At 43.1% G+C, this 13146-nt stretch overlaps 1 protein-coding gene across 1 annotated transcript; it reads right to left on the bottom strand.

Moving 5' to 3' along the window:
• Positions 1-1445: 1445 nt before the first annotated feature.
• Positions 1446-12935, bottom strand: LOC132353214 (zinc finger protein 883-like). Its single transcript, XM_059904245.1, is given in 4 exon segments — positions 1446-1557; positions 1560-3256; positions 11317-11443; positions 12711-12935. Coding segments are annotated over 4 exon segments (1884 nt in total). The 5' UTR covers positions 12744-12935; the 3' UTR covers positions 1446-1530.
• Between the last annotated feature and the right edge of the window lie 211 nt (positions 12936-13146).

Below are 13146 nucleotides of genomic sequence, written 5' to 3'. Positions count from 1 at the left end.
GGACTGGGTCACATCCACATCCCAAGGTTGAGTCTGTTCCTCGATTTTGGCTGCCCCACATCTATTGCACACCTGTGGCATGGAGTTAGCAGGACCAGATCATTATCGGGTACAAAAGTCAGATCCTTCATAGGAAAGCCATCAATATTTGTTCCCAGTGAAATGACAGTCCTGTCCGGTCACATGCGGGGAGGGGGTGTCCTGAGCAGAACTCTTTGTGTCTGTGTGAGGGTGGCAAGAGGGTTTCCGAATGGACAAAGTGTTGAGTCCCCAAAGCAGGGTAGGGAGTGAGAGAGGAGCGCTGTGACCAGACTCCTCATGGCCTGAACCAGTCAACCTAGCACTGTATCCTAAATCCCTGTCCATTGCTAGGAGTTCACAAGCAGATGACACCCTTTCTCTCACCCTGAGTTTCTTCTCTAGAAATGGTCCATCTGTTGCATGATGACTGCACCTGTTCCTCCCATTATGTTACCATGTCAAACTCCTCTGAACCCCAGTGGCGTCCTTATCAGCTGCATTCATAGGGCATTTTCTCCACGGTGAACTCTCTGATGATGAATTAAGCTGCACTTTTGGATAAAAGATTTACCACATTCTTTGCACTCATGAGGCCTTTCTCCAGTATGGATTTTCCTATGGGTACTGAGGATTTGTCTCTGGCTAAAAGATTTTCCACATTCACTGCACTCATAAGGCCTTTCTCCAGTATGAACACTCTGATGATTTCGGAGGCCAGACCTAGAAGTAAAAGATTTCCTACATTCCTTACACTCATAAGGCCTTTCTCCTGTGTGAACTCTCTGATGATTTTGGAGGCCAGATCTCGCAGTAAAAGATTTCCCACATTCCTTACACTCATAAGGCCTTTCTCCTGTGTGAATTCTCTGATGATTTCGGAGCCCAGCTCTCGCAGTAAAAGATTTCCCACATTCATTACACTCATAAGGCCTTTCTCCTGTGTGAACTCTCTGATGTTTAATAAGGCCAGAAATAACAATAAACAATTTCCCACATTCACGGCACTCATAAGGTCTTTCTCCAGTATGAACTCTCTGGTGATTTCGGAGGCCAGACCTAGCAGTAAACGATTTCCCACATTGGCTGCACTCATAAGGCCTTTCTCCTGTGTGAACTCTCTGGTGTATAAGAAGTTGACATCTATGAATAAAAGACTTCCCACATTCACTGCACACATAAGGCCTTTCTCCTGTGTGAATTCTCTGGTGTATAAGAAGTTGACATCTATGAATAAAAGATTTCCCACATTCACTGCACACATAAGGCCTTTCTCCTGTGTGAACTCTCTGGTGTATAAGAAGTTGACATCTATGGAAAAAGGATTTCCCACATTGGCTGCACTCATAAGGCCTTTCTCCAGTATGAATTCTCTGATGATTTTGGAGGCCAGACCTAGCTGTAAAAGATTTCCCACATTGATTACACTCATAAGGCCTTTCTCCTGTGTGAACTCTCTGGTGTATAAGAAGTTGACATCTATGAATAAAGGATTTCCCACATTCACTGCACTCATAAGGCCTTTCTCCTGTGTGAACTCTCTGGTGTATAAGAAGGTGACATCTATGAATAAAGGATTTTCCACATTCATTGCACTCATAAGGCCTTTCTCCTGTGTGAACTCTCTGATGATTTTGGAGGGCAGACCTAGCTGTAAAAGATTTCCCGCATTCATTGCATTCATAAGGCCTTTCTCCTGTGTGAACTCTCTGGTGTATAAGAAGTTGACATCTATGGATAAAGGATTTCCCACATTGGCTGCACTCATAAGGTCTTTCTCCAGTATGAATTCTCTGATGATTTTGGAGGCCAGACCTAGCTGTAAAAGATTTCCCACATTGGCTGCACTCATACGGTCTTTCTCCTGTGTGAACTCTCTGGTGTATAAGAAGTTGACATCTATGGATAAAGGACTTCCCACACTGGCTGCACTCATAAGGCCTCTCTCCAGTATGAATTCTCTGATGATTTTGGAGGGCAGACCTAGCTGTAAAAGATTTCCCACATTCACTGCACTCATAAGGCCTTTCTCCTGTGTGAACTCTCTGGTGTATAAGAAGTTGACATCTATGGATAAAGGATTTCTCACATTGGCTGCACTCATAAGGCCTTTCTCCAGTATGAATTCTCTGATGATTTTGCAGGACAGACCTAACTGTAAAAGATTTCCCACATTCACTGCACTCATAAGGCCTTTCTCCTGTGTGAACTCTCTGGTGTATAAGAAGTTGACATCTATGAATAAAGGATTTCCCACATTCACTGCACTCATAAGGCCTTTCTCCTGTGTGAACTCTCTGGTGTATAAAAAGTTGACATCTATGGATAAAGGATTTCCCACATTCACTGCACTCATAAGGCCTTTCTCCAGTATGAACTCTCTTATGTTGAAGGAAATTGGACTTTTTGCTAAAAGATTTTCCACATTCACTGCATTCATAATGCTTTTCTCCAGTGTGAACTCTCTGATGTTGAATGAAGCTGGATCTCTGGAGAAAAGATTTAGCACATTTCTTGCATGCATAAGGCTTTTCTCCAGTGTGGATCTTCCTATGCACACTGAGGTGGTGGCTTTGGCTAAAGGATTTTCCGCATTCGCTGCACTCATAAGGCTTTCCTCCAGTGTGAACTCTCTGGTGCTGCATAAGATTACAACTTTGGGTGCAGGCTTTCCCACATTTGCTGCACTCACAAAACCCTTCACTAGTGACAACTCTCTCACACATATCTGTGTGGCTGGAGGCTTTCTTGCCTTCTCCCCAGCTCCGATTAATTGTTCCACTGTGAAAAACAGCTTCACACTCGTGACTGTTGTTTCGTTCCTTCCTGATATTACTGGCCTGTTGCTGAAGTCCCATGTTGGCTGCTAATTTCTTCCCAATTTCACTGTACACAGAGAGATTCCCTGAAGCGTAGACTGTGAAGCTCTTCAAAAATGCAAGTCTCCCCACATCACATCGGAAGGGTTTCTCTCTAATGTGCTGCTTCCGGTGCTGTTGAAGGTTTGCAGTGAAATAGAACTGTTTCCCACATGCCCCACATGTGTATGCTTTCTGGCCCCTATTTGTTCCCTGCTCTTCAGCCAAGTGCAAAATGTCTCTCAAGACTGGGACGCACATCTTACAGGGCTGGGCCTTCTCAGGAGATGAACCTGCCCTGGGGGTCCTAATCTGTGATACTCCCTCCACACATATGTTCTCTTCAGAAGGTGTCTCTTCATCGACTCCACGCCAAGAACCTGAAAACAAAGACGTGATGGTGAAATTCATGTTGACGTTGTTGGATGGGGGTGACACCATCACAACTGTATGTCTGACACATGAAAGAACCATTCCACGGGACTGTGTTCAGCAAATGGAGTTGGGGTCAAATTGAGGATGCAGCTGTTCTGCATTATTGGGACTTAAGGTCACAGAATTGAGGAGGCCTCACCAAGCATAGGACACAAGGACTGGATGTGGCCCAAGGGTGAAAGGCATGTTCTACAATTCACTCCTCTGTCAATGGCTTTCACCAGGACCACATCTGCTGCTGATCTGTGATACTGTGCACAAGTATATGCCCATGCACCAGAAAATCCGACTGAAACAGTAGCTGGTATTCATGGAACATTAAAGTATACCTGCCTAATGCCATTCAACGATACCTGCACAATGTCATAAAGTACTATAGAGAAAACAATGTAAAGACTACATGAGAGAAGTGGCTTAGAGAGGTGGTAGGGAATAAATCCCAGGCTGCAGTCAGAATAAAAATGAGTAGTCGTAGAAATGACAAGTTGGCAGAGTACCAAGAATGGAGAAAAGACAAAAGAAGTGATTTGGGGCCACTGGCAATGGGGCTAAAACACCAGTCACACAAAATATGTTCCTGATATGACTTAAAACACAGACCTGATATCAAGCCCTCCCCCAGCTGCCATTCATCTTGGCCAGACTACCTGTGAGCTCTTTTTGCTGAGACCAGAGTCATGTCCATCCTGTGAAGCCCCAAGGACTCTCCATCTCCAGTTGAACAACTACATGGGACACAAATGACACAAGGCCTAATGGAATGTCAGGATGGGTGAGTGGCCAATACGAACCCAGAGGAACTAAGCACACAACAGACAAAAGAACGATATTTAAATACTACAAACAGAAACATCAGTGGAGCCAGAGGGAAGGATGTACAGTGGATGGAGTACAAAATGCTAGGAAACACAATGGAAACAAAATGTTAGGTGTTTTTCTCCCCACCTGAAAAACAGGGGATGGGTTAGGAATCCATCTCCCTACGTGAAAAACACTGGATGGAGTAAAAGGTGTTAGGAATCCACTCCCAACCTGAACAACAGTGGATGGAGTACAAGGTGTTATGAATCCATCTCCCCACCTGATTTTAAGGGCCAGTGTCTCTTTTCCTACTCTTCATTTTTCTGGTTTTTCGCTTTTGAAGAGTGAGATATTTAAAGACTAACATTCAAAATCAGCCATCAAAAGTCATAGTGCACCCCCAAGAAAGGCACAGTGAAAACCCCTTAAGTTTACACCTCATGTTGATATCCAGGAAAGAGTCACCTGAAAACTTCAACAACAAAGAGAAGCCCCCACCAGCAAACCCTTGTTAAAGTGAATACAGGATCTCCAGAGTTACCATATTATAAGATACAAATGCTCAGTTTTCAATGACAAAAACTCACAAGACATACAAAGAAACAGGAATGTATGATGCAAAGGAAAATAACAAATCAACCGCAACTATAACTTATAAACAGGTACACCAAAAATAGATGGCGAACTAAATAGAAAGACTTAAAAACAACTGACTAAAGGATGTTCAAATAGCTAAAAAAAAAAAACAAAACAGGTGTACAGAAAAAAAAATGTTGCCTGAACAAATTGGGAATAACAATAAAGAAAGAGAAAGTATAAGTATTGTAAAAATGGAAATTTGGGAACTGAAAAGTACAATTGCTAAAAAAAAAACAGGTGTACAGAAAAAAGTGTTGCCTGAACAAAGTAGGAATAACAATAAAGAGATAGAAAGTATAAGTATTGTAAAAAAGGAAATTTGGGAACTGAAAAGTACAATTGCTGAAGTGGAAAAAAAAAAAAAACACTAGAAGGATTTGAAACAGAAAAACATAGCACACTTATGGATTGATATGAATAGGAACATCCAAAAATCTAAGTAAACTCCAAGCAGAATAGACTGTGAGAGCCATACTGCAGCACATTATAATAAAACTGTTGAAACGCAGAGACAAAGAATCTTGAAATCAGCAAGAGAAGTGACTCATTCCAGACAAGGGATCCCCAAGAAGGTTATCAGCACATTTCTAATCAGAAATCTGGCCAGAAAGCAGTGGGCTGATATATTTAAATTGTTGAAGGAAAACAATATGTCAACCAATAACCCTGTAGCAGGGAAACATCCTTCAAAAACTAAGGAAAATTAACATATTCCAACGTAAACAAAAGCTAAAGAAGTTCTTTAACACTAGCCTTGCCTTGCAGCAAATGCTAAATGGAGTCTTTCAGGTTGAAATGAAAAAAACACTAAATGGTAATTCAAAGTTATTTGAAAATAATGATCTCTGATAAAGGTAAATCCATAGAAAATTATAAAAGCTACTGCGATTGTAAGTTTATAACAGCACTTTTTCTTTTTCTACCTGATTGCACAGAATAATGCATTTAAAGAAACCGTAGTCTTAGGTTAAACACACTGCATACAAGTATGTAATTTTGTAAAATCAATATTAGAAAATGGTGGGGATAGAGCACTACAGAAGGAGAGATGTTTTTGTAATGTTATTGATGGTAAGCTGGTGTAAATTAAAATTAGTATGTTGGTAGGTTTAGGATATAAAATGTAATCCCCATGGTAACTACAAATAATCATATAATGTACACAAAGGAAATGAAAAGACAATTAAAACATATCACTAAACAAATTTAAATACAAAAGGAGAAAATAACAAAAAAATAAGGAACAACAAGCTCTAAGGCATACAGAAAACAAAGAGCAAAATGACAAAAATACCTCTTATCAGTAATTGCTCTAAATGTGAATGGATTAAACTCTCAAAGCAAAAGACAGACTGACAGATTTTTTTAAATGATCCAACTGTATGCTGTTGACAAAAGTCAATTAAATTGAAAATGAAAGGTTAGAAAAAGATATTTCATGCAAATAGTAACCAAAAGAACACAGGGGTGGCTATTATTCATATCAAACAATAAAGAAATCTAGGGACTTCCCTGGTGGTGCAGTGGTTGGGAATCTGCCTGCCAATGTAGGGGACACAGGTTTGATCCCTTGTCTGGGAAGATTCCACATGCCGTGGAGCAACTAAGCCCATGCGCCACAACTAATAAGTCCACGTGCCACAACTACTGAAGCCCACACGCCTAGAGCCTGTGCTCTGCAATGAGAAGCCACCACAATGAAAAGCCCGCGTGCCGCAACGAAGACCCAATGCAGCCAAAAATAAATACATAAAATAAATAAATTTTTTAAAAAAAGACCCAATGCAGCCAAACATAAATAAATAAAAAAATAAAAATAAGTATACATATTTACACACCTCATAATAGACCATCAAAAGATATAAAGCAAAACCTGACAGAACTGAAAAGAGAAACAGTTCTACTATAGTATGGGGACACTTCAATGCTCTGCTCTCAGCAATAGACAGGAACAATAGTTTAAATTAGATTAAGATCATACAAACTGTCCTCTCCAACTGAAACAGAATGAAGATAGAGATCAATCACATATGGAAAACAAATATCCACAAATTTCTGGAAATTAAACAACAAGTTTTGAAACAACCAATAAGTCCATGAAAAAAAACTCACACAGGAAACTAGAAAATACTTAAGAGATTAAAGAAAACAATAATATAACATACTAAAACTTATAGGATGCCACAAAAGCAGTACTAAGGAGAAAATTTACATCTATAAATGCTTACATATAAACAAAGAAATATCATCAATCAACAACTTACCTTTACAACTTGAGGAACTACAAAACAAACAAACTAAACAAAGCCTTCTGAAAAAGGAAATGATGAAGATTAGAAAAACAAAATAGCCAGAACATTCTGTTCGTAACAAAGCCTGCCCTCAGTAGAAACTACTTAACCAGAGCCTAACCTACTGTCATTTTATCACAGCCTAACTTACCTGGGAAAGAGGAAATACCCAACTACAGCCCCCAATACCCATCCTGTCCCAACTAAGGGAGGGAAAATTAAATTGAGAAGAAGTTGTGAAGTTCAGGATCCAGGCACACAGGCTCATTAAAAGATTGAAAATTAAATATAATATGAATGCTAACAGCAACATGCATGCTTCCACTCTCCACATCTTACCAACACATCAATAAAAGCCTATCTACAATGGTTCCTTTTAGGCAATACATCATGCCAGTTACAAAGAAAAAAATTACAGGGCCAACTAAAAGGCCAAAAAACAAATTTTGAAAAGGCAAAGGAAACTTCAGAACTAGAATCATGTATCACAGGGAGGGACTTCTCTAGGGATCCAGTGGTTAAGTCTCCACAGTTCCACTGTAAGGGCCACTGGTTAGATCCCTGGTAAGGGAACTAAGATCTTGCATGCCAGGAAGGGAAGGGAGGGGAGGGGAGGGGAGGGGAGAGGAAGGGAGGGGAGGAAGAAAGAAAAGAGGGAGGGTGGGTGGGATATCACAGGGATGTTGGAATGATCAAATTGGTAATGTAAAACAATTATGATTAATATGCTAATTAATGCCTGCTAATGGATAAAGCAGACAGCATATAAGACAAGAAAGGCAATGCAAGCAGAGATGAAAATTCTAATAAAGAACCAAAAGGAAATGCTAGAGATCAAAAAGAACAGAAGAGGAATGAAGAATGAATAGGATGGGCTTATTAAGACTGGACACAACTCAGGAAAGAATCTCTCAGCTTGAGGTTCTCGTAGTAGAAACTTCTAAAACTGAAAAACAAAGAGAAAAAGGACTAAAAAAAAAAAGAATATCTAAAAACTGTATAATACCTGCAAATGCTTTAACATACATATATAGAAACATCAAAAGGAAAAAAAGAATAAGGAATAGAAAAAATATTTGAAGCAATAATGATGGAGAATTTCCACCAAGTTGTCAGACACCAACCCACAGATTCAGGAAGCTCAGAGAACATCAAGCAGGTTTAATGCCAAAAAACTACACCTAAGCTGGGGCTTCCCTGGTGGCACATTGGTTAAGAACCCACCTTCCAATGCAGGGGACACAGGTTCGAGCCCTGGTCCAGGAAGATCCCACATGCTGTGGAGCAACTAAGCCTGTGTGCCACAACTACTGAGCCTGCATTTTAGAGCCCGCAAGCCACAACTACTGACCCCACGTGCCACAACTACTGAAGCCTGTGAACCTAGAGCCCGTGCTCCGCAACAAGAGAAGCCACGACAATGAGAAGCCCGCACACCGCGATGAAGAGTAGCCCCCACTCACTGCAACTAGAGAAAGCCCGCGCACAGAAACGAAGACCCAACACAGCCATAAATAAATCAATATATTAAAAAAAAAAAAAACTACACCTAAGCATATCACATTCAAATACAGAAAAAAAAAAAATCCAAAAAGAAACCAGAGGAATAAACACTTTAGTCATGGGGAAGCAACAAAAAGAATAACATCTGAATTTTCAGAAATCATGCAAACAAGAAGAGAAAGGAGTGAAACATTTAAAGTTTGGGGTGGGGGTGGGGGTGGGGTGGCCAATGTCAGCCTAGAATTCAGAATGCAATAAAATTACTCTTTAACAGTGATGGTGAAATAAACACTTTCTTAGATGCACAAAAATCGTGCGAATTCATTAAAAAAAGTTCTTTAGAGAGATGGAAAATAATACAGATCAGAAATTTGGGTTTCACAGAGAAAGAAAGAGCATTGTAGAATTTTAAAAGTTTCACTGACATATAATTGATGTGGAACATTTTATTTGTTTAAGCTGTACAACATAATTTGATATGTGTATACATTGTGCAATGATTACAATAAGTTTAGTTAACACCACAATACAATTTTTTTCTTCTGATGAGAACTTTTAGGATTTACTCTCTTAGCAAATTTGAAATACACCATACAGTATAATTAACTATAATCACTAAGCTATGCATTACATCCCCGGGACTTATTCACGTTACAACTAGAAGTCTGTAGCTTCTGACACCATTCACGCATTTCATCTAACCCTGTTCGCCCATCCCCTACTCTGGCAACCGCTAATTTCTGTGCTGTCTCTGAGTTTGGGGGTGTGTGTGTGTGTGGTTTTTTTTTTTCTTTAAAGATTCCAGGGACTTCCCCAGTTGTCCAGTGGTAAAGAATGTGCCTTCCAATGCAGGGGACGCAGGTTCGATTCCCTGGTCGGGAAACTAAAATCTGACATTCTGCGGGAAAACTAAGCACGCACGCCACAACTACTGAGCTCGCGCGCCTCAACTAGAGACTCTGCGTGCCACAACTACAGAGCCCACAAACCCTGGAGCCTGGGCACCACATCTAGAGAAGAGAAAAACCTGCACACCACAACTAGAGAGAAGCTTGTGCTGCAACGAAGAGCCCGAGCGTCCCAACGAAAGATCCTGCATGCCTCGATGAAGATCCCGTGTGCTGCAACTAAGACTCGTCACAGCCAAAAGGAAAAGATTCCACATGTATGTGTAATTATGGAGTACAACTGACTCTTGAACAACATGGGTTAGAACTGCATGGGTCCACTTACACATGGTTATGTTTAATTAAATAAACACAGCACCACATGATCTGTAGTTGAATGAATCCACAAATGCGAAACTTCAGAATCACAGGGCTGACTGTGAAACTTCATCATCTGCAGATTTCAGTATATGCGGGGGCTCCTGGAATCAATCCTCTCTGGAAACTGGCAAACAACTGTATTTGTCTTTCCCTGTCAGACTTATTTCACTTAGCATAATGCTCTCAAGGTCCATCCATGTTATTACAAATGGCAGAATTTCTTTCTTTTTTAATAGTTGAACAATATTGAATAGTGTTCCATATACAGCACATTTGCTACCCATTCATCCATCAGTGGACACTTAGATTCTTTTCATGTCTTGGATAGTGTAAATAATGCTGCAATAAACAGGGGGTACAGATTTTTTTTTTTTTTTAATATATTTATTTATTTATTTATGGCTGCTTTGGGTCTTCGTTGCTGCACACGGGCTTTCTCTAGTTGTGGCGAGCTGGGGCTACTCTTTGTTGTGGTGCATGGGTTTCTCATTGCGGTGGCTTCTCTTGTTGCAGAGCACAGGCTCTAGGCACGGGGGCTTCAGTAGTTGTGGCACACGGGCTTCAGTAGTTGTGGCTCACGGGCTCTAGAGCGCAAGCTCAGTAGTTGTGACACACGGGCTTAGCTGCTCTGCAGCATGTGGGATCTTACCAGACCAGGGCTCGAACCTGTGTCCCCTGCATTGGCAGGTGGATTCTTAACCACTGCACCACCAAGGAAGTCCCCAGATATCTTTTTGATATGATGATCTCACACCCTTTGGATAAACACACAGAGGTGGAATTGCTGGATCATACCGTAGTTCCTTAATTAATATTTTAAGGACTTCCCTGTGGTGCAGTGGTTAAGAACCTGCCTGCCAATGCAGGGGACATGGGTTCGATCCCTGAGCCGGGAAGATCCCACATGCCGCGGAGCAACTAAGCCCATGCACCGCAACTACTGATCCTGCGCTATAGAGCCTGCACGCCACAACTACTGAAGCTCACACGCCTAGAACCCCTGCTCTGCAACAAGAGAAGCCACTACAATGAGAAGCCCATGCACCACAAAGAACAGTAGCTCCCACTTGGCTCAACTAGAGAAAGCCCACTCTCAATGAAGACCCAATGTAGCCATAAATAAATAAATAGATAGATAGACAGATAGATAGATAGATAAATAAATAATGTCGGGTGCAGGAACGGAGCAACCTTTGGGTAGTATGGATCCGTACCCTCACTTGGCCCAAGAGAGGGCAAGCAAGGAGGGATCTCTAAAGCGGACTGCAACACTGCTGAACCTGAATGGTCACCTGCAAGACTTTGGGGCTACAAGTTTCATGGCACTAAGGAGTAGGGATGCACTCTGCCTAGCCATTGTAACCGCAGCACATAACCGCAGCACGTAACTTTAAGAAGAAAGCAGTGCCCATGGTCCAGATGTGAGAAGGACAGAACTACTTTGGGGAAAAGGAGAAAGGCAGAGCCTAGCTCAGAGGATGGGGATGGGTGTGAGGGCCTTACCCAGCATGCAGACAAGGGCAAAGTTCTCCAGCATGACATCAAGGTACAGGTGTATCTGAACCTCATCAAGAAGACACCATTCCTCGCAGGAGAAGTACACGGCCACATCCTCAAAGGTCACACTGCCCTGGTATAACAGGGACAAATATAACCATGAACAGTCTCATTCCTGAAAACCCACAGTCCATCTTCCCACACATTTCCCCTACCACCCAACCAGATGGAGCCTCTCAAGACCTGGGGAAGAGAACCTCCCTCCTTTGATCTGAACCTCCCATTGCCTCCAGAATACACAGGTAGTCATTTCAAGTCTAACTCCAGTTCTTCCCTGTTTATTTCCATCAGAAAAAAGGAGACCTGCACTTACCTAAACAAGCTCAGCCTCACCTCAAAACACTGCCACAGGGACTTCCCTCGTGGTCCAGTGGTTAAGGCTACGAGTTTCCACTTCAGGGGGCACAGGTTCAATCCCTGGTGGGAGAACTAAGGATCCCGCATGACGTGTGGTGTGGCCAAAAAAAAACATTAAAAAAACCACGCCACATACTGGTACCGGTTCCAGGAGTAACCTTCCACACCTCCTTCCATCAGTGGTGGGAAACTAGAACCCCCTCCACAAAAGCTGGCCTGCACTCAGGAAACCAAGTATGGGGTTGTCCAGGGTCCCCAAACCAAAGTGCTGGGAGAATGGCAGGTGAAGAACCCTAAGACACCTCAAATACACAGAATGTGTGCGTGGGGCGTGAGAACAAGTGAGGGACTGGGACAACCTCCACTTGCCCAAAGTGCTTCTCCAGCCCATGGAATCTGTGCGAAAAGGCAGGCAATGGAGGAAAGTGACCTAGGCAGTGCTTCAGGGGCTCACACCTTCCCTGGACCTGTGCCCAGTACCAGAGCCAGGTAAACTCTGGCTGACTTGCTAACCTCTCCTCTGTGCCTCCATCCTCAGTGCTCCCACTTACCAGTTGTGACCCTGAAAAAAGCCACAACTTCCCTCTGCCTCAATGTCCTCATCGCTCCCCTACATTCTGCTTTCCGCTGAACACTTTGGAGAATTTTTAAAAGCCTAGCTCAGATTGTGCCCTTCCTTTGCTCAAAACTCTCCACCGCTCCCAGGGCCCTAAGAAGAGAAACACAACCACTCATCTACCACTCCAGGTGCAGCCTGGCCTCAAACTGCGTTCCTCGCAGAAACAAGATGGACTCCAGGCTCCCGAATATTCCCGCTTCAGTTGTATCTCCAAGCCTCACTCAAACCACATTACAACGGTGGTCAGAAATAGGGACGCCACCCCTGCAGGCCTCACCGTCCTGGACCAGACGCCTCTCACTCAGGGGTTTCGTATTTGGGTGGGGAAACGGGCAGGGGAGAACCCGGAGCCCGCAGCATTTACCTGAGCCGGGTCTCTCAACGCAGCCGCCGCCATCGGAGCTCCTGGGCGGAGAGGAGTGGCGACAGTCGAGGGATCCGGTCGGACTTTGTACCGATGCACCCCGCAGGCGGCGGTGTCCCCAACAGTCAGGCCGTCCCTTTGCAGTGTGTACAAAGCCTCCTCCTGCGTCTTCTTAGCCCGTCACCTCGGTCCCATCACCGCACACTCCGACCTTTCGACTAGCTCCACGATCAAAATGGGCGCCACGAGGACGCCGGAAGTTCTTCTCCCGGAGGTTCGCCCTCCCGGAAATGCCCCTTTCTGGATTTTCATTGGATGAACGTCGCTGCCCTAGCGCAAACTCTTCTGGGAAATGTAGTGCCAAGGTCTCAGGGAAGGTCACCCCGCACCTGAATCGCCGGGAGAAAGACAAGCTGCACCAAGGAAGCACTGGAAA

The sequence above is a fragment of the Balaenoptera ricei genome, chromosome 19 (genome assembly GCF_028023285.1).
Source record: "Balaenoptera ricei isolate mBalRic1 chromosome 19, mBalRic1.hap2, whole genome shotgun sequence".
Taxonomy (NCBI): Eukaryota; Metazoa; Chordata; class Mammalia; order Artiodactyla; family Balaenopteridae; genus Balaenoptera; species Balaenoptera ricei.
This window is presented reverse-complemented; position numbering and strand designations above follow the sequence as displayed.